Source organism: Xyrauchen texanus, chromosome 35 (genome assembly GCF_025860055.1).
Source record: "Xyrauchen texanus isolate HMW12.3.18 chromosome 35, RBS_HiC_50CHRs, whole genome shotgun sequence".
NCBI classification, from domain to species: Eukaryota; Metazoa; Chordata; class Actinopteri; order Cypriniformes; family Catostomidae; genus Xyrauchen; species Xyrauchen texanus.
In genome coordinates, this window is record NC_068310.1 from 5,864,895 (window position 1) to 5,888,280 (window position 23,386).

Sequence of the window (23,386 nt, forward strand, 5' to 3'; positions counted from 1 at the left end):
TGCAGGGAAATATGCATTTCTTGAAGAAAAACTGTATCATATTTCTTATGTTTAAGAAAATAAATAACCTTCCTTCTTTTTACGAGGTGCCCCAACCCATTCACATTCCATGTAGAGAGAGACAATCCACTCATATTAACATTTAACATTTTGACATTTTAGAAAAAATTTATTGTTTGTCAAAAATAAAATTATAAAGACCACATCCCAACATTAGTGCAAAAGTCAAACCCTGAACTTCACCCTGAACCAAACAAACAGAAAATAGAAAAACATGCGTATTAACCCCGCACACAACAGTACCAACCAGCGTCCATCCTTCTAAACTCAAACTCTCCATGTACACCTACCAGAGCCCCCGCAACAACGTTGCCATCGGATTGCTCGAGTTGGGTGCTTCTGTACAAATTTTGTGAGACAGAATTACATAATAGAAAATAATCTACAAACAAACTCCAGCCAATAGGCAGAATAAGCACAAAGAATGTGTAGATTAATTCACAAAACTATACAAAAAAAATGTTCCTCCACATATCTCCAGCCACTAGTGGGACCAGCATAAAAAGAAGAAAAGAAAATCTGTTCAGTTTCAGTTTCTGTTCAGTCAAACAAATGTTCAGTGAGCCGGCTGTTCATGAGTGCATTAGATTACCTAAGCCTTCCAATGTCCAGCAAAAAATATTCAAAAAAAATAATATGCCCAGCTAACAGGAGGCATAAACACAAGAAACATGAATATTCATTCACAACTGTCCCGAAGGAGTGTAATTCCACAAAACAAACTCCAGCCACTAGGCGGAACCAGCACAAAAAGAAACAAGAAAGGTGCCCAGCTTCCTCGGATGGTCAAGTGAATGTTCAGTGAGACAAGCTCACTTGGGAGCAATGTGAGAAACACCCCATGACTTTCCCAGTCCATTGATTTTATGAAAGACATCACTTGTTGTGTGCATGTAAATATGTTGTGGCCATCCTTAGTATCAATTCTCAATTGGAATATTTTTTGCATTCCTTGAATCGATCACATTTCTCTGCGAATTCGACAAGAAAGCCTTCCTTTTCTTCTCTCCTCGCATAACACGAGATCTTTATCAGATGATCTCAGAAATTTGGCCAGAATTGATCAGGGCCACCCTCAGTGGATTTCCAGCTTATGGCCTGTTATGTCGAGCAGACTTGGGAAGAGTCCGTCTTGGAATTTAACCATATCTCGGCCTTCCAGCAATTCAGACATTGTTTGGCCGATTATGATTCTCAAGGTCTTCCAACTTTTTCCAAATGTGTTCTAAATCTACTTTGGTCACTAGCAGATTAGCAGCTAATTCCCTCTTCGATGACTCCAGATAATCTATCTGTTTCTCGACGTCCCCGATTCTTGTAACCAACTCAGTGAATTTTGCCTCCATCGCAGTAATCGATAGACATATTACAGCAAGATCCTCCAAATCCGCCATGACCTTTGCCAGCATTACAGACATGCTCGACAATTGGCGTTGAATTTCTCCTGCCGCACCATTCACATTGAGTCCCTAGTCTGCGGCCCTGTCTGTGGTATAAGCTTGAGCATGTAAGTGTCTTTTAATATCTCCAGAGCCCAAGGATTTTGAATTATTTGGCATGTTGACTTCATAGAACAGTTATGTAGCAGGGTGTATCGAATTACATCGGTTATGACTTAAAAATAATAAAAAACTAGCAAAGTGCGCAAAGCTCGCCGTTCACACGTCCAACCCTCGCATGGCACCACGTGACTCCCAAGTCTAAATATCTTATATGCTGCTTCTCAGGTGATTGTATCTTTTTAAAGGATTTTTAGATATTTTAAATTATTTGTATATTAAATATTATATTCAATATGATCAGATCTCTTCTGCAGTATAGCTGCTAAATAAAATGTACATTGTTTTAAAGGAGTTTTTGACATTAATATTGGAAAACAAGTAAAAACAAAACCCTACCCTCTCTCACCTTTCTGTTCACTTCAATCAATCTTTAACTCACAAAAAAAAAAAACTCTCTCGTATTAATAAAGCTGTGTATTGCCAATTTTCTTCAAGATAAGAAATGCACAGTGACATTTATTATGATTCAATACATTACGAGCAATCACGTTATAATCTAGCTACATTAAGCGTGCCTGAGGGACAAGTGTCCCCATGACAGAGTGCGGATGCAGTTTCAATCTCTCACCCTTAGATCGGGCAATCTATGCGCAACTCATAGAAGAGGCGCTGACCATACAGAGAAATGCCAGTTTTGGAGTTTGTAGTTATTTACATGACCTGCTTCCAAATTATTTGAACTTTATTAAAGCTATACTGCATTAAATATAACTGCATTTAAGATGTAATGCCGGTGTGTTCCTTTAAAGGCACTCGACTCATACATTTTTCTTCAACGGAGCTGCTGCTACAGCTCCACTTATTCCACAATGAGAGTGCTTCTGTATTTACTTATTTTGTATTTTTGCATTATAATTCCCTCATACTTTGCGATTGGAAGGTTTGGAGTGCATCTGGACTGTGAGCTTTATAATTCTTCCTCTCTTCTGTCAGGCGCGAGCTGCAGGGATGCTCTCGCGTGTCATCAATAGAGTTTAATGTGATCTCATGTTACATTAAATGAGATCAAATTTCTGTTCGAAAACGAAAATATTTTTAGACAATTTGTCAACATATTGTCGATGTTGTCTATAATGTAGACTAATTGTTTCAGCCCTACTGTACTGTAGCAGGATGTAATGAACAGGCTTATCTTTTTCTCTGGTTCTGTTCAATGACCACTTCAAATATGTGGAAGGGTGCTGTGACCTCATTCTCCAGTCGAGCCTTAGGGGCCCAAATATCAAAGGGATGGTAATCCAGTTTCCCTGTGCTGAGATTTGGCTGTTCATTTAATTGTGTGTGTGTAGCTGACTGTACAGAAGTCCCAAGGTGCCTGCAGGCAGGAATTAGTTTTGTCTGAGATCGAGAATGGCTATTACTTTAGCAAATCATTGTTTGACTTCTGAGAGCGCTGCTTCAGTTGCACTTCTGTGTCCGTTTTTACATGTGAATGCTCTCATTGTTTCTCTGCCCACATTCTCACCTTTTCTGCAAAGCTGCTTTGAAGCAATGTGTTTCATGAAAAGCACTGTGCAAATAACAATGACTTGACCTTTTCTTCATCTTATTGTTTTTCATTTTACATTCAGTGACCCCCTGCACACACACACACACACACACAGACAATCTATCCATAATCCATTCATTCATATGTCCATCTGTCTGTCCATCCATCCATGCATCCATCTGTCCGTCCATCCATCCATTAAAACATCCATTCATACATCAATCCAGCCATGCATTTGCCGTCCATCCATGCATCCATTCAAATATCCATTTGTGCAGCCATCTGGCCATCCATCTATCTATCATTCATCCATCCATCTATCATTCGTCCATCCCTCCATCCATCCATCTATCATTCGTCCATCTGTCCATCCATGCATTCACCTGTCCATCCATGCATCCATCTGTCCATCCATGCATCCATCCATCTATCATCCATCCATCAGTCTGTCTGCCCATCATTCAGTAATCCATCTCTCTGCCCATTCATCCATACATCTATCCATGCATTCATCCATCTGTAATCTATCCTTCTGTCTTTCTGTCCTTCCATCCATCCATCCATGTGTCATTGAATGTCAGAACAACATTGTTCCAAGTTTTTCATAATTAAATCTATTTTAATGTCAGTAATTATTGGCAAGTTGTGATATTCTCATTTTGTGTTTTCAGGCCCTAAGTGCGGAGCTGAAGGAGCGAGAGCATGTTGTCCTCAGCACATTGGACCAGGCTAGCATGTTTCTGGCCGACCAGCCAATTGAAGGGCCTGAAGAGCCACGCAAAATTCTGCAGCCTAAAACAGGTGAGAGCCCATAATCTCCTCTTTCTGTTATACTCCTGGACATTCAAACAAAAATAGAAACATGAATTACATGTCATGATTTGTACTGTAAAAAACTACAGTGAGCTTTGAGTCTGCTTTGAGGTGAGAGGACTTTGAACAGTAAATGCACACCTAAAAATACCTCTTCAAAAGCAAGACCAGATATATTGACATCAGAACAGACAGACACACACACACACACACACACACACACACACACACACACACACACACACACACACACACACACACACACACACACACACTCACTACATAAACCAGCTTATTTTGACACTCTCCAAGGGGATGCTCTTTGATGTAAGTGTGTCTCTTATAAGTCGGACACTTGCTGTCAACACACTCATAGCTGCAGTTTCTGATGTCTGGAAAGTTCCACAGCACTCCGGACATTTCCTCAGGGAACCTCTCGAAAAGCTCATTTCAGACAAACGTCAGACATCAAATGACAAAGAAAGAGCTGCAGAGTGAACAGGAGTGTGTATGTATCCATACATGTGCATGCATGAAAGTAAGCGATTAGAGGGGGTAAATGAATGCCCACAGGAACTGGGTTAATTTGCAGATCACAGACTGCAGGCAATTTCCACATTTCAGCTTCCTGAAGCCCAGAGCATTCTGTCTTTCAGAAAACATTAAAGTCATCCTACGTATTATTAGTAGTGTTTGCTAAGGCAAGCATGACTATAAATATTGCTCCTATAGGGTTAGGGATTTGATCAAACCACTAACTGACACAAACAACTTTACTGTTTAACTCATCCCACATGGTTTGTGCTACCATTAATCATTCTTTAAATAATCCAGGTTGTTAAAGAGAGGTAAGCTATTACTTTCTAAGCAATCAGACTAGCAATATTTGCCTGCACAAGAAAACAGGCAGAAAAATCCCATAAATCTTCATCGAAGGAAGAACTCGAGCCATATATAGAGATCAGAATATCAGAGAGACATAGAGTGGGATTAATTTGCTTATGTCAATTCAAGTTCATATTAATTCATTAGGGATATTTTATGTTACAATGTCAACAGACCTGATTCAAATATTACATACTATAATTTATTGATCACTACAGAGCATAACATTAATTTGCAAAATCCCATTAAACAGATGAATGATAGTAAATTATACATACAAAGTATACTTTCAAAAAGCAATAAAATTGCACACACACATTTAAATCTAGGGATCCCTCTCCACTGCGCCTCCCCGAGAGCCTTCCAAAAAGGGAAAATGTCTGCCCCTTTTTCTATCAAATAACTCCAGATAGCCCAGCCTTCTAAATGAGATCTCTTCAAACGCCGCTACAATTCCCATCTCTGTGCACCACTCTCGAAATGAGGGTGCTCCAGCTGACTTCCATCCCCTAAGAATACAGTAACCTGTCTGATTATCATAACACTGGCCAGGACCCCTATATTAAAGACTGCCCCATCGCCTAAAATACAAAGTCCGGGGCAAAATTAAATTTGAGTGCCCAATACGTCACACATAAAACTCGGAACCCTCAACCAAAATTCTTTTATCTTAACGCACCACCAAATATGAGTTGTGTCCCCATCTTCTGATTGGCATCATCAGCAGGTGGGTGTGTCTTTAAGACCAAGCCTATACAATCTAGAGGGGGTCCAATTGAATCAATGTAAAATCTTAAGTTGCATAAGGTACTCCACTGCATCTCTAGATGTAGATTTGAAGTTTTTTAGAATCTTAGCCCACACTCCCTCCTCCAAACCAAGTTTAAATCTTTATCCCATAATCTCTTGAGAGAAGCCGAAGCTCCGTCCCCCAGACTCTGAATTAGCAGGGAGTAATACACTGATGCCTCATGACTTTTTCCAAAAGCAGTAATCACCTCTCCCAGAGTTTCTGCTGTTTTAGGGGGGTGTATGTTACTCAGTACAGAGCAGGTGGCGCAGCTGTAAATACCTAAAGAAGGGAATCCCAAATTGTTGAACCATATTTTCAAAGGATCTCAACACTCCACTCCTCATGTAGGTCACAGAGTATATTAACCTCCCTCACAATCCACTCTGTCCACCAGAAACGGGACTTATTAATACATAATTTTGGGTTCAGCCATATGTTTAAGGCTATCAATAAATATTTGAATTAAACACTCTGGACACTTTTGTCCATGCCTAGCGCAAATGCGAGATAAAAGGGTATAACTTAACTACTCTCATTAGTATGATAGAAAGGCTTTGCAATGGCAAAATTGGGGCAAGATTTCCTGTTCAATACAAAACCAGGGAGGGGCTCTCTTCTATCTCAGTTCTATCCTGAGAACTTAGAAAAGGAATTAATAATTATGTGGAGGCAAGGCATAGATCTAGTAGGGTCAGAGACAAAATATAAAATATCATCTGCATAAAGCAAAAGCTTATGTGCCATACCTCCTGCCACCACCTCTAGAAAATCCTCCTCCTTTTGTATCACAGCTGCTAATGGTTCCAGAGCAAGACAGAACAATAATGGGGAAAGAGGGCAATCCTGCCGGGTGCCCCTATCCAGAGTCAAATAATCAGAAATTTGTTTGAACCAGTGCTACTGGGTGTCTATAAAGTAACTTAATCCACCTAATAAAATCCCCGAACCTGTATATTTCCAAAATCTTAAAAAGATAATCCCATTCTACAGTATCAAAGCCATTTTGACATCAAGTGAGATGGCAGTGACTGGAGTCTAAATGTTCGCCACTGCCCACATGACATTAATGAAATGCCTAATGTTATCAGAAGAGTTACAGCCAAATAAACCCCATCTGATCTATTTGTATAAGATATGTCATAACTTTGCTTAATCGGTTAGCCAAAATTTTTGACAATATTGTAATATTTAGCTGCATCAGGAAAATTGGATGTTAACTCTTACACTCGCTTGGATCTTTGTCCTTTTTAAGAATCAGACTGATCCGGGCTTGCGTCATGGTTGGCAAAAAGCTTTCCATTCTTTAACGATGTATTCAGCACAAACTGGGCTACAATAATATGTGAGCAACATGTGTGTACATGTTTGTATTTTTGAGAAAATAACGTTTATGCATGGTTTCTGAAAAGTCAAGTCATTGAAATAAGGCCATATAACACATACTAAACATTTGTCCACAATACGTTTGAGAACTGGAACTTGTAGCCTAGAGTTTTTGCTACAGAATGATGTGAAAACCATCCTGATCACTCATTCATACAAGACAATATAGTAATTTAACTTTTGTAAGACACTTTTAAATTCTAATTATTTATTCACCCTCATGCCATCCCAGATGTGTATGACTTTCTTTCTTCAACTGAACATAAATGTTTATTTGTTTTAAAAATATTTCCGCTCTGTAGGTCCATAAATGCAAGTGAATAGGTGCTAAAAATTTGAAGCTCCAAGAAGCACATATAGCCATCTTAAAAGTAATCCATTTGACTCTAGGTGTGTAAGAATAGATCAATATTTAAAACTTTTTGGTACTAAAAATTCACAAGGGTCAAATACTCAAGAGAGCCTCTCGCGTGACGTAAGCACGTTGGCAAATTCACATGAGGACTGACGTGTGCAATTGAAAGTGGAATGGAAGCACAGTCTTGTTTACAACAGAGGAGCATAGATATTCAGGTTGCACTTTTCTTTACAGTAGACTTACGGTGTCTTAACAAAGAACGTACTGAGTAATATTAGGTAAGTACATGTACTTAATATGGGTTAAGGTTAGGTTTGGGGTTAGGGTTAGTACCTAGTAATTACTGTAATTGTTGTAATTATATAGCAAGTAAATGTAGGATGGAACAGTTAAATAAAGTGCTACCAATGTTTATAAATAGATGCCTCATTCGTCTGGTTTGGATACGTCAACTGTGGCACGATCTCGGTCAACAAGGAGAGCTGTTTGAATGCAGTTGAATGCAGGAGATGCCTCAGATCAAGCTCCTTGCTCAGACCGCTGCATAAGCTGCTTTTTTATTGTGGTCAATAGGAATAGCTGCTAACATGGGATCTACATATGAATATCTACGCAGAGGAGACTTATGCTTTACATCAGGCATGAGTCAGTTTGAACTCCTCCCTCATCAATGAGCTTGCTGTAAACCAACATTTCTAGTAAAAAAAAGTTTTAAATATTTATCTATTCTTACACCAAGCGTTTTGTTTCAGAAGATTTTAATGAATCCACTGGAGTCATATGGATTACTTTTATGTGCATTCTATTACAGTATACCATCTGCATTCAGTGGATTTACCAATTTAATTTCCCAGCTTTACATGAAAATGAGTGAGGATGTATAGGTGAGTGTGTTTGATTACTCCCTTGGCTCCATTGCTATATTTGCCATACAATGTTACAAATGTAGCTTGGTAGAGTAGGAAAAAGTAGGTTGTTACTGGAAATGAGCTACGTCATACTACTGAAAAATGTAGATAAGTTAGCAGCATCCCTACCTTTTAAGGGGGTCGCACACCGGAAGCATCTGGTGGACGATATGGTGCGTTCATAAATTTTAAACAATAGTTTTCTATGAAGGTACGCATACTGCTGCTGCCACTGTCGACTCACCCAGCTCCGACTCCAGAGGCTGCTCAAATTTCTACCACGCCATGGAGCGCAACTCACATAGATTTCCATTAAATTATATTAAATTCAAATCATTATCAAAGGACATCGATTATTTAGTCTAGCCTTCACAGGATGATATACTTTATTGTGTGTATGTATCTTTCATATAGCCTCCAAAATGTATTTTCAGTTACAAGGATGTCTTTTTGTGAGTTGACAGCTTGAATGAAAACTATTCATACATTTACATTTACATTTATATGCATTTGGCAGACACTTTTATCCAAAGCGACTTACAGTGCACTTATTACAGGGACACTCCCCCCCGGAGCAACCTGGAGTTAAGTGCCTTGCTCAAGGACACAATGGTGGTGGCTGTGGGGATCGAACCTGTGACCTTCTGATTACCAGTCTACCAGTTATGTGGTTTAGACCACTACACCACCTCCACTCCGAATACAAATTGCATAATAATTGTCGCCATTTTTTATCATACAGTTTGTGCAGTTACGCAAGTTTCATACACTAACCTGCACATCCTTCAAAAAACCTTCATAAATTTAGTGTGTATCTGCGCTGCACCTGCCGCTTGCACCGCATCGACGCGCCCTGTCCTAGCTATGGCGCGGCATGGCGCTTCTCTTCCGGTGTGTGACCCCCTTAAGTTTACTTCTCCAAAACTTTTGCTTTTACATGCAAGTGATTATGCTTAAGCCAACAACATGTGTGGTAAACTCATTAACCAGCTTTCAGAAATGGCTTAAAAATAAATTGATCGAGTACATTTTTGCCCATTACCCCGATTCCGCATTGCATGAAAATACCTTTACAATCTTTCTAATGGGTTTATCCAATGTATGCATGTTGTGCGCATGCCTCTTCACGGTTTCAAAACTCATGTAAGCGTAGTTTTACTGCTTTGTGGTATTTTTTAAATAAGCTGATGTTTGGGAGTTATCAGCATATTGGTGTGCATGTAAACGGGCTCACTGAATGGTAGGCACTATACTTTGAAAGATTTACGTTGCAAAAACAATTAGCAGATGGCATATGTAGAACCAGTTTGTTGGTAATGAGGATCGCAAGGGGATGTGCTAACAGTGTCATATAAATGCAATTTTGTGAAAATGTGTATTACCTAAAAAACACACCTGTCATATTATGTACATAGCATAAAAACTTCATCACAGCCTTGTTAAAACTTAAAAAAAAAAAAAAAAAAACGTTCCAACTAGCAACCTTACCCAAATGTCCATGCAAATTACAGTTTTCTGAATTGAACTTTGTTACTATATGACGATAAATAATCTGTTCCACTGCTTACCATCAAATTAACAAACACAGCACTACAAAATATTACTGACAGTTCTGTTTCTATTCAACCTCTGAATCTTAATTGAATTGCATACCTTTGCAGAAACACTTGAATGAATTTGAATTGTAAATTGATTATCACTTGGGTAAAAGAGAAGTATGGAGATGAAAGATACAGGTGAGCATTTATGAAATGGAGAGTTCAGTTCTACCATTTATGACCATTACCTGAAGATTATTTAACTGTTCTCCAAAACCCTGTAAGCAGAATTAAAGAGCAGATGTTAATGTTGTAGAGCTGCCCATAGACATGCCCTAGGCTACTCTCAGATTCCCCAAACATCTGCCTCCTCTCATCTGGAATACCATTCCCACTCTTAGCTCATTAATTGAATGGACTCATTAGTAAACACCTTAATAAATATCTTCTGAACATAGTTGGTTGAGCCAAAATGTTGCTAATTTATCATATTGATAAATGTGAGATCCACAAAAATAAGATTTTAGAACTGCACTGTATCTGTATTTCTCTGTTCTAAAACCTTATGAGCTGCCCACCTAACGTTTTAGGCATCATAGGCACATCTTAACATAAAAGACAGCAGGCAAACATTTTCAAAGATGTTGTATGGAATCAGTTTGAAATATGAAACAAATTGTGTTACAAATGAGTCTCTTGTGGTTCCATGATGGGTTGCTGCTTTAGAAGGTAGGTGCTTATGTAGACAGTGAGGCAGCTTGCTATGGGTTGTAGATCTGTAAAACCCAAATTTACATATATAACCAGAAATTTCAAAATGTATTTGATATGAAGTGAACTTAAGTAAGGTGTAAATTGAATCAAGTTTGTTTGCATGATGTTTTGTAGAACTGACCCCAGAGGAGAAGGCCCAGCGAGTGGCTAAGGCAATCCGTAAGCAGACAGCAGAGGTTGGTGAGCGCTGGGAGAGGCTGATGAGACATGCGGACACCTGGCAGGAGCAGGTTGAGAGAGCTCTCAATAAACTGCAGGACCTCCAGAGCTCCATGGAACAACTAGACCTGCGTCTTGCTCAAGCTGAGGAGCTCAAAGGCTGGCAACCCGTGGGAGATCTTCTCATAGACTCTCTTCAGGATCACATTGATAGGACAATGGTTAGTGTTATTATTTTCCCTTATCTCCTCCCTTACACGTACAGAAATGTTTGATACGTACTATTCTAGGTAATCATTTTCACCTTCATTCCCTTCAAAAAGCTATTTTTATGGTTTATTAACAAGGTTTCATCAGTCCCATGATAACCCTGTTAGACCTCTCACACATGGTATGAGTCATTTCCAAACACTCAGGCTGATGATTTGTGTTAGGGCAATCCCTGCAGATAAAGATGTTAATATATATTTTTTTCTCTCACTGTGTGTGTGTTCCAGGCTTTCAGAGAGGAAATCTTTCCTATGAAACAAAATGTTCAAGCTGTGAATGATCTGGCAGGTCAACTGACTCCACTGGACATCCAGCTGTCCTCCACCACCAACCGCCAATTAGACAACCTCAACATGCGCTGGAAGCTACTGCAGGTCCTCCACCTACTCAAAACCCTGTCCTGTCCTTCCCTGTCCTGTCTTTCCCTTGCCTGTTCTAATCATTTCCTTTATTTGTTTCCTGTTCTTTCCTTCCCTGTACTTTTCCTTTCATTTCATTTTTTCTTCTCCTTTTCTTGTCCTTTCCCACCATTCCCTTATCTGTGCCTTTCCTGTCCTGTCCTTTCCTTTTCCTGTTTGCTCATTTCCTATTCCTGTCCTGTCCTCTCCTTTCCTTTTCCATCTTTTCCCTTCATGTGCCTTTCCTTTTCTTTCCTTTCTTTTCCTTTCCTGTCTTTTTCTGTCCTGTCCTTTTCCATCATTCCCCTCCATTTCCTTTCCTGTCCTTTCTTTCTCTGCCCTTTCCCTCCCAGTCTTTTTCTTCCCTGTACTTTCCCATCATTACCTTCCACATCCTTTTATTTTCCTTTTCTTTCCTTATCATGGCCTTTTCCTGTTCATTCTCTTTCTTTTCCTTCCCTGTCCTTTTCCCTTTCTTCCCTGCCATGTCCCCTTTCCTTTATTCTCCTTCTAGTAAATCAATTTAAAAATATTTATTTGTCTTTTTTTCTCTTTCTCTCACTCCGATCTCACTATCTCTCTAAGAAGGTCATCTGATGTTTTATTAATACAGTGTGTGTGTGAGACTACGAGTGCGCGCTGTGCTCAGTAGATTGTTGTGTGTTTGATCTGTCTAAGCTTTGATGAGAGAGAATCTCTTCACCTCATGATCAGTCTAAGTACAGAAAGAGAAAATATGTGTCCATACATTGCTGTCTTTCATGCTCTCTCTCTCTGTCTCTCTCTCTCTCTCTTTTCAGGCGGCTGTAGAGGACAGGTTGAAGCTCTTACGGGAAGCACACAGGGATTTTGGTCCCTCCTCTCAACACTTCTTATTAAGTAAGTCACTAACCCACATTAAAACAGTAATAAACATGAATAAAGTCACACATTATGTCAGCGTTATGCAGCCTGTCTCACTAGTCAATGATTAGTGGTGTTTTTTTTTAATTATGACATTTTATTTTGTCCATCGAAACAGTGTTGTCACAGACATTTAAAATTTACCATTAATAGAAAAAAATTCTTAATTAAACTTGGTATAATGTATATAACATTTTAATTATTAAATAAATTATTTAGAACCCCAGTGAGCAAGCTGAAGGCGACTGTGTCAAGGAACACAAAACTCCATAAGATGTTGGTTAACCCTCTGGGGTCTGAGGGTGTTTTGGGCCCTGGTGAAGTTTTGATATGTCTTGACATTTGTGCTTTTTTCAGTTTCTTAAAAACATATTAATGGCTAAAGTCGGATAACACTGTATTCAGCACAAACTGGGCTACAATAATATGTGAGCAACATGTGTGTACAGGTTTGTATTTGTTTAGAAAATAACTTTGTGCGTGGTTTTTGAAAAAACTAAAATTTTAAGTCACTGAAATAAGGTCATATAACACATACTAAACATTTGTCCACAAGACTTTAAAGTTTTTTTTTTTTTTTTTTTTTTTAGAGTTTTTGCTACAAAATGATGTGTGAACCATCCTGATCACTCATTCATACAAAACAATATAGTCATTTAACTTTTGTAAGACAATTTTAGTGTTGAAAGGTCATATGCGAGGAGGTGTGAATGATCATGAATATGGATTGTAATTCACACCTGAGAGACAAAAGACTCCTCCCCTGGGCCTATCAATGAGGGATAGAGAATGAACGTGTGGAGACTTTTAAGTTAAAAGAAGAAATCTGACTATACATTTTCTTTACATAAAGACTTTACTTAATTTTAGACCTACACTACCATTAAAAGAAGTCTCTTCTGCTCACCAAGGCTGCATTTATTTGATCAAAAATACAGACACAACATTGATATTCTGAACTCTTTTTACAATTTAAAAGAACAGTTTTCTTTAAAACTCTATTTAATATATTTTAAAATGCAATTTGTGATCAAAGCTGAATTTTCAGCATCATTAATGCAGTCTTCAGTGTCACATGATCCTTCAGAAATCATTATAATATGATGATTTTCTAATATGGGCATATTTAAAGTGTATTTTACTCATTTATCCCTAACACATATTTGCAAGCACAAGCTTTGTTGATGATAATGAGGCATTATAAACACTAGATCAAATATAATCTAAACATTCATATTATTTTTATATCATATTACATATCATATTTATATCATACAGCATACAATTTAAATACCTGCTTTATAAGAAACAGCATTTAAATGGGACTAAAACTTGCTAATTATGACATATTTCAAATTTCAATACTCTGAATCCTGGCTGTCAAGTCTGGAAACAGTCCCACTAGTAAAATATGTACATGTTTATATAAAATAGCATGTCAACTAATTAAAACTAAATGACTTATCCGAAATTGTATCCTTGGCTGGACCGGTAAAAAACTGTACATTGCTTTGTTTCAAACCGATTGCATTGCATGAGAATACTTGTTTTAAATTTGAATTGTTTTATTTAAAAGTAGACATTTTAAGCTTTCTTTAGACATATGTTTCATGTTTGTGTGACAAGTATTCGCAGAGTTTCAGTTCATTTTAGTGATGTGTTTCTGAAATATGCTCGTGAACACAGAGACTGCTTAATGCTCACCCTTTTTATTTTCTTTATTTTACAAAAGCACAAGATTTTGTTGTTATTGTGAGTGTACACAAATAAAAGTAGACCCTTTATATTCTCTAATGATGTCTTACACTTATCTGTATACCCAAAAATGACGGAGTATTTTAAATTGTTTCCGCTGTAATGACGAAAATATCCAGCAGGACGCGCCGCCGCGTCCGTCAACCCCAGAGGGTTAATGGATAAAAATATCCTTGGGAGAAACCAGGCTCACTGTGGTGGCCAGTTCCCCTCTAGCTAAACAACATGAATATAATGCCAGTATTAAATATTTGTGTGCAGTGCAAGTCATGGTTTATTTTATTTTTTTAAATAAGTAAGCGTTAAGGTCCAGTGTTTAAAATAAATAATAAAAAAACAATTTATGAACTAATGTAATAATTTATGTCTTTGAAATCCATCCTGGATTAACTGCAGAAGTTCACATAGATGCTTTGTCCTTTGTTAGTTCCCTGATGAAGGCATTTGTTGGCAATTAAATGATAGTCTATTTATTCCATTTCAAGAGTGTAGTCCATCAGTAGACAAAGATGATGCAGGCAGAGATCAGTGAGGTGCATTGCAGTTCAACCAGCAGGTGAATTCGGTGGGGTCCATACTAAATCCAGAGTTCAGGCAGTGGCATATGAAGTATACAATGTCTTACAGTTGGAGTTGGCATCAGTTCATCCTCTGAAGTAAAAAGACTGAAGTGATGTCTCTTCTGCTCACCAAGACTGGATTTATTTGATCCAAAATACAGAAACAACATTGATATTCTGAACTCTTTTTACAATTTAAAAGAACAGTTTTCTATTTAAATATATTGTAAAAGATGAAACAAAGATTAAGTTCTCAAGGTGAATGCATACATTGACGCTAGGGGTCAAACAACTAAAAATCAAGTCAGGAATCTTGGTGTGTCTCTACAGTCAGACCTTAGTTTCAGTAGTCATGTCAAAGCAATAACTAAATCAGCATACTATCATCTGAAAAATATTGCAAGAATTAGATGCTTTGTTTCCAGTCAAGACCTGGAGAAACTTGTGCATGCTTTCATCACCAGCAGGGTGGATTATTGTAATGGACTCCTCACTGGCCTTCCCAAAAAGACCATAAGACAGTTGCAGCTCATACAGAACGCTGCTGCCAGGATTCTGAGCAGAACCAGAAAATATGAACATATCACACCAGTCCTCAGGTCTTTACACTGGCTCCCAGTTACATTTAGGATTGATTTTAAAGTATTGTTACTGGTATATAAATCACTCAATGGGCTAGGACCTCAATATATTGCAGATCTGCTCACTGAATATAAACCCAACAGATCACTCAGATCATTAGGATCACATCAGCTAGAAATACCAAGGGTTCACTCTAAGCAAGGAGAGTCTGCTTTTAGCTATTATGCCAGCCGCAGCTGGAACCAGCTTCCAGAAGAGATCAGATGTGCTCCTACAGTAGTCACATTCAAATCCAGACTCAAAACACATCTGTTTAGCTGTGCATTTACTGAATGAGCACTTTGTGTCTGACTGTTTGTACTGTATTTTATTTTATTTTATATTCTAAACTGTTTCAATTATTCTTATTTTAATCTCTTCTATGTAAAGCACTTTGAATTACCATTGTGTATGAAATGTGCTATATAAATAAACTTGCCTTGCCATGTCTGGCTAGCACGGGCTGTAGTTTGTCGTCACCACTCAGTGACATGTAGCAGTGTAGTCCAACACCAAGCAGGAACGGGGATGGATCTGGCCGGCTCTGGTAGCCTCGGGATTTGAATCCCTAGGTTGAGACATGGAAACAAATTGAATAATATTAGTGTATATGCCATTCAATCTTATGCAGATTTATAGATCATGATAGATGTTTCTGGTTCCAGCAGACCTAACTAAAGAAGCCTAATTGTGAGTTGATGGATAAATTAGGTGTATACCTGGCTAAATAGCTGAGTCTTTAGTCTAGACTTAAACTGAGTGAGTGTGTCTGCATCCTGAACCATGTTAGGGAGATTATTCCATAGTTTAGGAGCCAAATATGTAAAGGATCTACCACCTTTTGTGGATTTTGATATTTAGATTCCTCCGTAGGAGGGAATCTATTGTAATTGATGGTTTTATTATTATTATTATTATTATTATTATTATTATTATTATTCTTCTTCTCCTTGAGCCCCAATAGCTCAAAAAGTCACTGGTCAAAAATTTTCTAAATTGGCACATTGATACTCCATGCCAACGGGTACCCCCAAACCAAGAATGGCCCACATTCGCCCATAGGTGGCGCTACAGGCCACGCCCAAAAAAACAAAATTCAAAGTGATACAATTTCCACGCCATTTGTCCAAATCTTCTGAAATTTGGTGTACATGCCTCATTCCTCATGGGGAACAAAAAAGCCTCAAGAACCCATAACTTCCGCCATGATGGATTTTCCCGTACGTTGAAAATTTGCGAAAACCTACAAAACTCTTCTTCTCCTGAACCGTAGCTCCAATTGACTTGAAATTTGGTACACATGTGTAGAATGGACATCCTTGAAAACGTTACTTAGGAAAAATGAATACGATACAAAATGGCTGAAAGGGGCGTGTTTATGTAAATGTCCAAATTTTAACAATATATACGTGTCAATAAATCAAATGTAATTTTGACTGATGGTTTTTCAAACCTAACATGCTTAAAGATGACATCACTCTGAAGTACTGTGCAAAGAATGGCCATGCCAAAATTCCCATTTTCTGGTCAAAAATGTTCTAATTTGGTAAATTAATAGTACAGGCCAACAGGAATCCACAAACCAAGAATGACCGACATACGCCACTAGGGGGCACTACAGGACAAGCCAAAATTCCCATTTTCTGGTCAAAAATGTTCTAATTCGGTACAAGAGTAGTACAGGCCAACAGGAATCCACAAACCAAGAATGACCGACATTCGCCACTAGGGGGCACTACAGGACAAGCCAAAATTCCCATTTTCTGGTCAAAAATTTTCTAATTTGGTACTTTGATACTACAGGCCAACAGGAACCCACATACCAAGTGTGGCCCACATTTGCCCTTAGGGGGCGCTACAGGCTACTCCAAAATTTCGTTTTCTGGTCAAAAACGTTCTAATTTGGTACATTGATACTGCAGGTCAACAGGAACCCTCAAACCAAGAATGGCCAACATTCGCCCCTAGGGAGCACTACAGGCCATGCCGAAATTCCCATTTTCTGGTCAAAAATGTTCTAATTTGGTACATTAATAGTACAGGCCAAAAGGAATCCACAAACCAAGAATGACCGACATTCACCACTAGGTGGCGCTAGAGGCCAAGCCGAAATTCCCATTTTCTGGTCAAAAAAGTTATAATTTGGTACATTGATACTACAGGCCAACAGGAACCCACAAACCAAGTATGGCCCACATTCGCCATTAGGGGGCGCTACAGGCCACTCCCAAAATTTCGTTTTCTGGTCAAAAATTTTCTAATATGGTACATTGATACTACTGGCCAACAGGAACCCACAAACAAAGAATGGCCAACATTCGCCCCTAGGGGGCACTAGAGGCCACGCCGAAATTCCCATTTTATGGTCAAAAATGTTCTAATTTGGTACATTGATACTACAGGTCAACAGGAACCCACAAACCAAGAATGGCCAACATTCACCCCTAGGGGGCGCTACAGGTAATTCCTAAAAGTCCCATTTTCTGGTCAAATATTTTCTAATTATGTACATTGATACTACAGGCCAACAGGAACCCACAAACCAAGAATGGCCCACATTTGCCCATAGGTGGCGCTACAGGCCACATCCCAAAAAAATATTTTCAAAGTGATACCATTTCCACGCCATTTAACGAATTCTTCTGAAACTTGGTGTACATGCCTCATTTCTCATTGGGAACAAAAAAGCCTCAAGGATCCATAAGGTCTGTATTGATGGATTTTTCTGTACACTGAAAATGTTTCGTTTAGGATTCAGACAGAAATACGTGGTTTTTGGATTCATCCATTGAGAGGGTTTAACCCCAACCCTCTACTGATCAATTTTAAATGATTTGCCATTTTGAGGAGGAATCCGCATTGCTGCTTGCAGCTATATTCTTGGAATTATTACCAAGCCAGGATTTTGTGATCATAATGAACGTGATGGAATATAGTGTGTCAGAAGGTCACTTAATTACTGTGGAGCTAGACCATTCAAAGATTTGAATGTAGTTAACAGACTTTTCCCAATAATGCATTACAATAATCCTGTCTTGAGGTCACTAACACATTAATTTGTTTTTCAGCATCAGCAACAGTTAGCATGTGTTGTAATTTAGCAATATTTCTGAGGTGGAAGAATGGTGTTCTATTGATACACTACTAATTTGGAGAATTGTGAATTTCCATTGGGTTGAAAAGAAATATAAAGTTTGGTATAATCTGCATAATGGAATTTCCATGATTTCTGATCATATCTCCCAGGGGAAGCATGTATATGGAGAAAAGCAGAGGCCATAAAACTGATCCCTGTGGCACTCTGTACTTCTGTTTGATTTGAAAATTCCTCGTTTACAGATACAAAGTGGTAGCGGTCTGATAAATAGGACCTAAACCATGCTATTGCAAGTCCACTAATGCGATTACAGGGAATACCTCTTTTAAGAGCTTAGTTGGTATTGGATCTAACATTCATGTTGTGGCTTTTGATTTTTTGGAAAAGTTTTGTTAGCTCTTCAAGATTTTTGACAGCGAAGGATTGAAGTTGCTTGTGAGGAAAATTATGAGACACTGTTTTCTGAGGTGCAGTGACAGTTGATTGCATAGTATCAATTTTATTTCAGATTATATAAGTTTTATCAGTAAAGAAATTAATGAAGTCATTCATATTGTGCTGTGACGGAATATCTGGTTCGGTTGATGCTTTATTCCTAACCAATTTAGCTACAGTACTGAATAAACACCTAGGATTGTTGTGGTTATTTTCTATGAGTTTGCAAAAATATGCTGACCTGGCAGCTTTTAGTGCCTGTCTGTAGCTACAGACACTATCATTCCATGCACCGCAAAATAGTTTTTCTTAATTTTCTTTAATTGAAGGGGGACGACACTATCAAGAGTGCTAGAAAAGACTGTATTTATATTTTCTGTTATTGCATCAAGTTCTTCTAGACGTTTTGGCTTACGGAGTATGTGAGAAAATTCTGGAAGATTATTAGTGAAGCTATCTTCAGTGGTTGAAAGAATAGTTCTACCTGAATGATAGCGTGAAGAAGATTGAGTGACAGCTGATCGCAGTAAACAAGAGATGAGGTAATCATCTGAGATGTCATCGCTCTGCAGTAGAATTTCTATAGTATCAACATCAACTCCATATGACAGAATTAAATCTTGCATATGATTATGGCAATGAGTCGGTCCTGTCACAATTTGTCTGACACACAGAGTTGAGAATATCGATAAATGCTAATCCCAATGTGTAATTTTCATTATCTATGTGAATGTTGAAGTCACCAACAATTAAAGCTCTTTCTACATGAACTACTAGATCTGATAGAAAATTTGCAAATGCTCCAAGGAAACCAGAATATGTCCAGGGTGATCTATATATTCTAGTAAGGGCAAAAGATGACAGAGATTTTTTTATTTATATCTGACAGTGTCACATTAAGCATTATTAGTTCAAAAGACTTAAACTTATAGCCTGTCATCTGAGTAACACCAAAAACTTCACTGTAAATTGTAGCAACAGCCCCTCCTCAACCCTTCAGACGAGGCTCATGTTTATAACAATTAACTTGGGGAGTACATTCATTTAAACTAATATATTCATCCGGTTTAAGCCAGGTTTCAGTCAAACAGAGCACATTTAAACTATGATCTGTAATGATTTTGTTTACAATTAGTGCTTTGGTAGAAAGTGATCTAATGTTTAGTTGCCCTACATTTTATATGATTTTATCTTCAGTTTTTCTTTTCAAGTTTGACCTTAAAAAAAATGCTAAATTATTTAGTGAGAGTTGTATGTTTGGTAGTTCGGGAACAGACATAGTCTCTATATGACATTTAGGTGGTACAGTCTCTATGTGTTGTAGTTCTGGTGATCTTTGTGATGTCTCAAGGCAGATAGCAGATGTTCGGTTTAACCAGTTTGTCTGCTTCCTGACCTGGGCCCCAGTTAGCCAAATACTGTCACTATTAAGACTATGAGCCAAATTAATAGAGAGGAGAGAGGCACTTTCCCTGGAGGGATTGAGTCCGTCTCTCTTTGGCATGTCAGGTCTACCACAAAAAATCTTCCAGTTGTCTATAAATCCAATGCAATTCTCCGGACACCACTCAGACTTCCAGCCATTCAGTGACACTAATCTGCTATAAACCTCATCACCGCAACAAGCTGGGAGATGGCCAGAGCATATTACATGTCTGATATAGTTTTTGCAAGTTCACACACCTCTTTAACATTATATTTAGTGATCTCTAACTGGCGAAACCAGACATTGTTAGTGCCGGTAGGAATAAAAATGTTAGAAAATCTACGTTTAGCATTAGGCAGCACTTGTAAATTGTATCTGATATCAGAGACTCAAGCCCTGGAAATTCATTTAACAATGGTGGCTGGAGTCTTTATTTCCATGTTCCTTACAATAGAATCCCCAATTATTGAGGCTCTTTCAACATTATTGTCTGTGGTTGCATCACTGAGTTGGGAGAATCGATTGGAAACCTTAACAGGAACCGGAAAGTGGTGTCACTTTGCTGATTGAGTATGCCGCCGAGACGTCACCAAAACACCCTGCTGCAGTACTACCCACATCCCAAACAGTATCTACCAGCTTCTCTTTCTCACTGACCTCCACTAGTGTTCGGTTGCTTGCCTCTAACTCATTAAACTTCTCCATTAAGCTGACTAATCCCTCACTGCTGATGGTAGAAGCTATAGTAAACATGAGGGCATGCAATGCAGGAAGAAATAACATGAGCGTATGCCATGACATACAGCAATTTTTTGTCGTTGTTGTTGTGGTTGTTCTTGAGTGGTGAGGGTTTGAGATCGATATGGTTTGATGTGGTTCCACAACATGCTTTCTTAAGTTGGAGCTGTCATTTTAATATTTTAATATTCTCTTGTCTTTGTGTAAAATGATGGCATTGCGTGATAAAATAATGTGTTTGTTTGCAGCACTTCCTGCTGCAGGAGTGATGAGCTCAGAACGCAGCTGTAAAGTTCTGCTATCGTGAGACACACCTACACACACATTACAAATTATCAGTGTTAATGTTTGCGTTATTGGAAATAACAATATGCCATTAAAATAAATGACAAGATAGAACAACTATAATAGTAGTAAGCATAAATAGTTTAAAGAGGCAATGAGACAAGAGAAGTTACTCCTAGCCAAAGACGTACAGTATGTCTGGTTGAGGTTTACACATAGAGGAACCATTTAAAAATGGTGCCCACAGATGCAAGAATGATTCCTGTGCGAACAGCCAGGAACACTTTCACTTCTTAGGCATCAGCCATTCAGAGCTAACAGTCCTTGAGTTTAAAGCTTTAGTAATATTAAACAGCATTAGAAAGGGCCTTTATTTAACATAGAATAGCTCAGAACCCTGAGTTAGGGTGTCACTTTACACCATGCGAGGATCGGATGTGTGAACTGTGAGCTCTGCAAACTTTTCTAGTTTTAACACTTTTAATGACAGAAACCGTGAGATTCTATACTCTCTGTTCCATAACTGTTCTAGGAGAACAAAATGTCAAAGAATTCAAAATCTGATAAAGATCTTGTGTTGCATGGTGCGAAGAGTAAAGGAAAACTTTCTTGGAAAAACCACAGCATTTTCTTGTTCCCAGACTTTGCGAATTTGATAAGAGAGAAATGTGATCGATTCAAGGAATGCAAGAAACTTTTACATCAACGGAAGTCCGCTTTTGCACTGAAATTCCCGGCCAAATTAAGAATAGATGCTAAGGATGGCCGTGAAACATTTAAATGCCCACAGCAAGTGATATCCTTCATAAAGTCAATGAAGTGAGTAAGTCATCTTGTGGTACTCACGTTGCAGCCGAGTGGACCGGCTCACTAAACATTTGTTTGACTGTTTGACGAATCTGCATGCTTTTTTTGTGCTGGTTCCGCCTAGCGGCTGGAGTTTGTTTTGTAGAGTAACACACCTTCAGGACAGTTTATTTTATAGATTATCTTTTGCCATGTCATTCTTTCTCACAAAATCTGTTTAGAATCACCGGACTTGAGTGATCTGATGGCAAAGTTGTCACAGGGGTTCTCGTAGGCGTGCACGGACTGTTTGAGTTAGGAGGGACGGAAGCCAGTTGGTGCTATCATGCATGGGTTTAATTCACACTTTTTATGTTTGTTTGGTTCTGGGGGATGTTTGGGTTTTGATGGTTGCACTAATGTTGGAATGTGCACTTTATAATCTTGTTTTTGACACACAATAAAAAAAATTATATGTCAAAATGTCAGATATGAGTGGATTGTCTCTCTCCATATGGAATGTGAATGGGTTGGGGCACCCCATAAAAAGAAGGAAGGTTATTTCTTCCTGCGGATCTTTCCCCTCAGGAAGCTGAAAAATTTGGGAGGATAAGGGGTGGGCATGTTTTCTTTAGTACTGGCTCGAGTAAGAGCAGAGGAGTCATTACACTGCTAAGTAAGCATCTACAATTCAAATGTCACAAACAGATTAAAGGTATACTAGGTCATTATTCTGGTCATTATTGTTTTATCTGAAATTCAGGGGCAAAGGCTTATTTTTGCTAATATTTATGCACCTAACATTGATGATCAGGGCTTTTTTATAGAGCCACTGGCACCCCTCATGATATAATATTGGGAGGAGACTTTAATCTTTTGATGGACTCAGTCCTTGACCATAGTGAAGCAAAAGTGTGCAAGCCCCCTAGAGCAGCATTGACGCTTCACATGATGTGTAAAAATCTTGGTCTTAAACATAATTGGAGACTTTTGAATCCATCCTTAAGATTTACTTTAGATATTTATATATATATTTTCAGGATTACAAGTGTGCTAAGAATTCTTTAAATTCGGTGCGATCGCGGAACAAAGCAAATAAGCGCATCTCGGAGCCCACTCAGAGCACTACGCAAAATTAGTTGCAGCAGAAACTGAGTAGTTTGTGAAAAGGCACTGCATTAACGCTTGAGAAATTCACTTACGATAGCTCATGTACATATGTATAGTGTATAAATAAAGGAATTAGTACATTTCATATTTACATTATTGTATGAATATATTAAGGCTTTGAATGTCATGTTATTTCAGCTTATAGTGATGTTTGCTTGTGAGCCTGAGCAGTGTTAATTATCAACTTCTTGATGAGCAATCATTACAAGTCTCAGTGTCC

At 38.3% G+C, this 23,386-nt stretch overlaps 1 protein-coding gene across 4 annotated transcripts in view; it reads left to right on the forward strand.

Moving 5' to 3' along the window:
* Positions 1 to 23,386, forward strand: part of LOC127628647 (utrophin-like) — a 353,825-nt gene that overhangs the window by 236,170 nt on the left and 94,269 nt on the right. For all 4 annotated transcript variants that reach the window (XM_052105413.1, XM_052105414.1, XM_052105415.1 and 1 more), the window contains 4 exons: positions 3,783 to 3,912; positions 10,678 to 10,943; positions 11,220 to 11,366; positions 12,191 to 12,269. In XM_052105413.1, the coding sequence (XP_051961373.1) occupies positions 3,783 to 3,912; positions 10,678 to 10,943; positions 11,220 to 11,366; positions 12,191 to 12,269 (622 nt within the window). The remainder of the gene's footprint in view (positions 1 to 3,782; positions 3,913 to 10,677; positions 10,944 to 11,219; positions 11,367 to 12,190; positions 12,270 to 23,386) is intronic.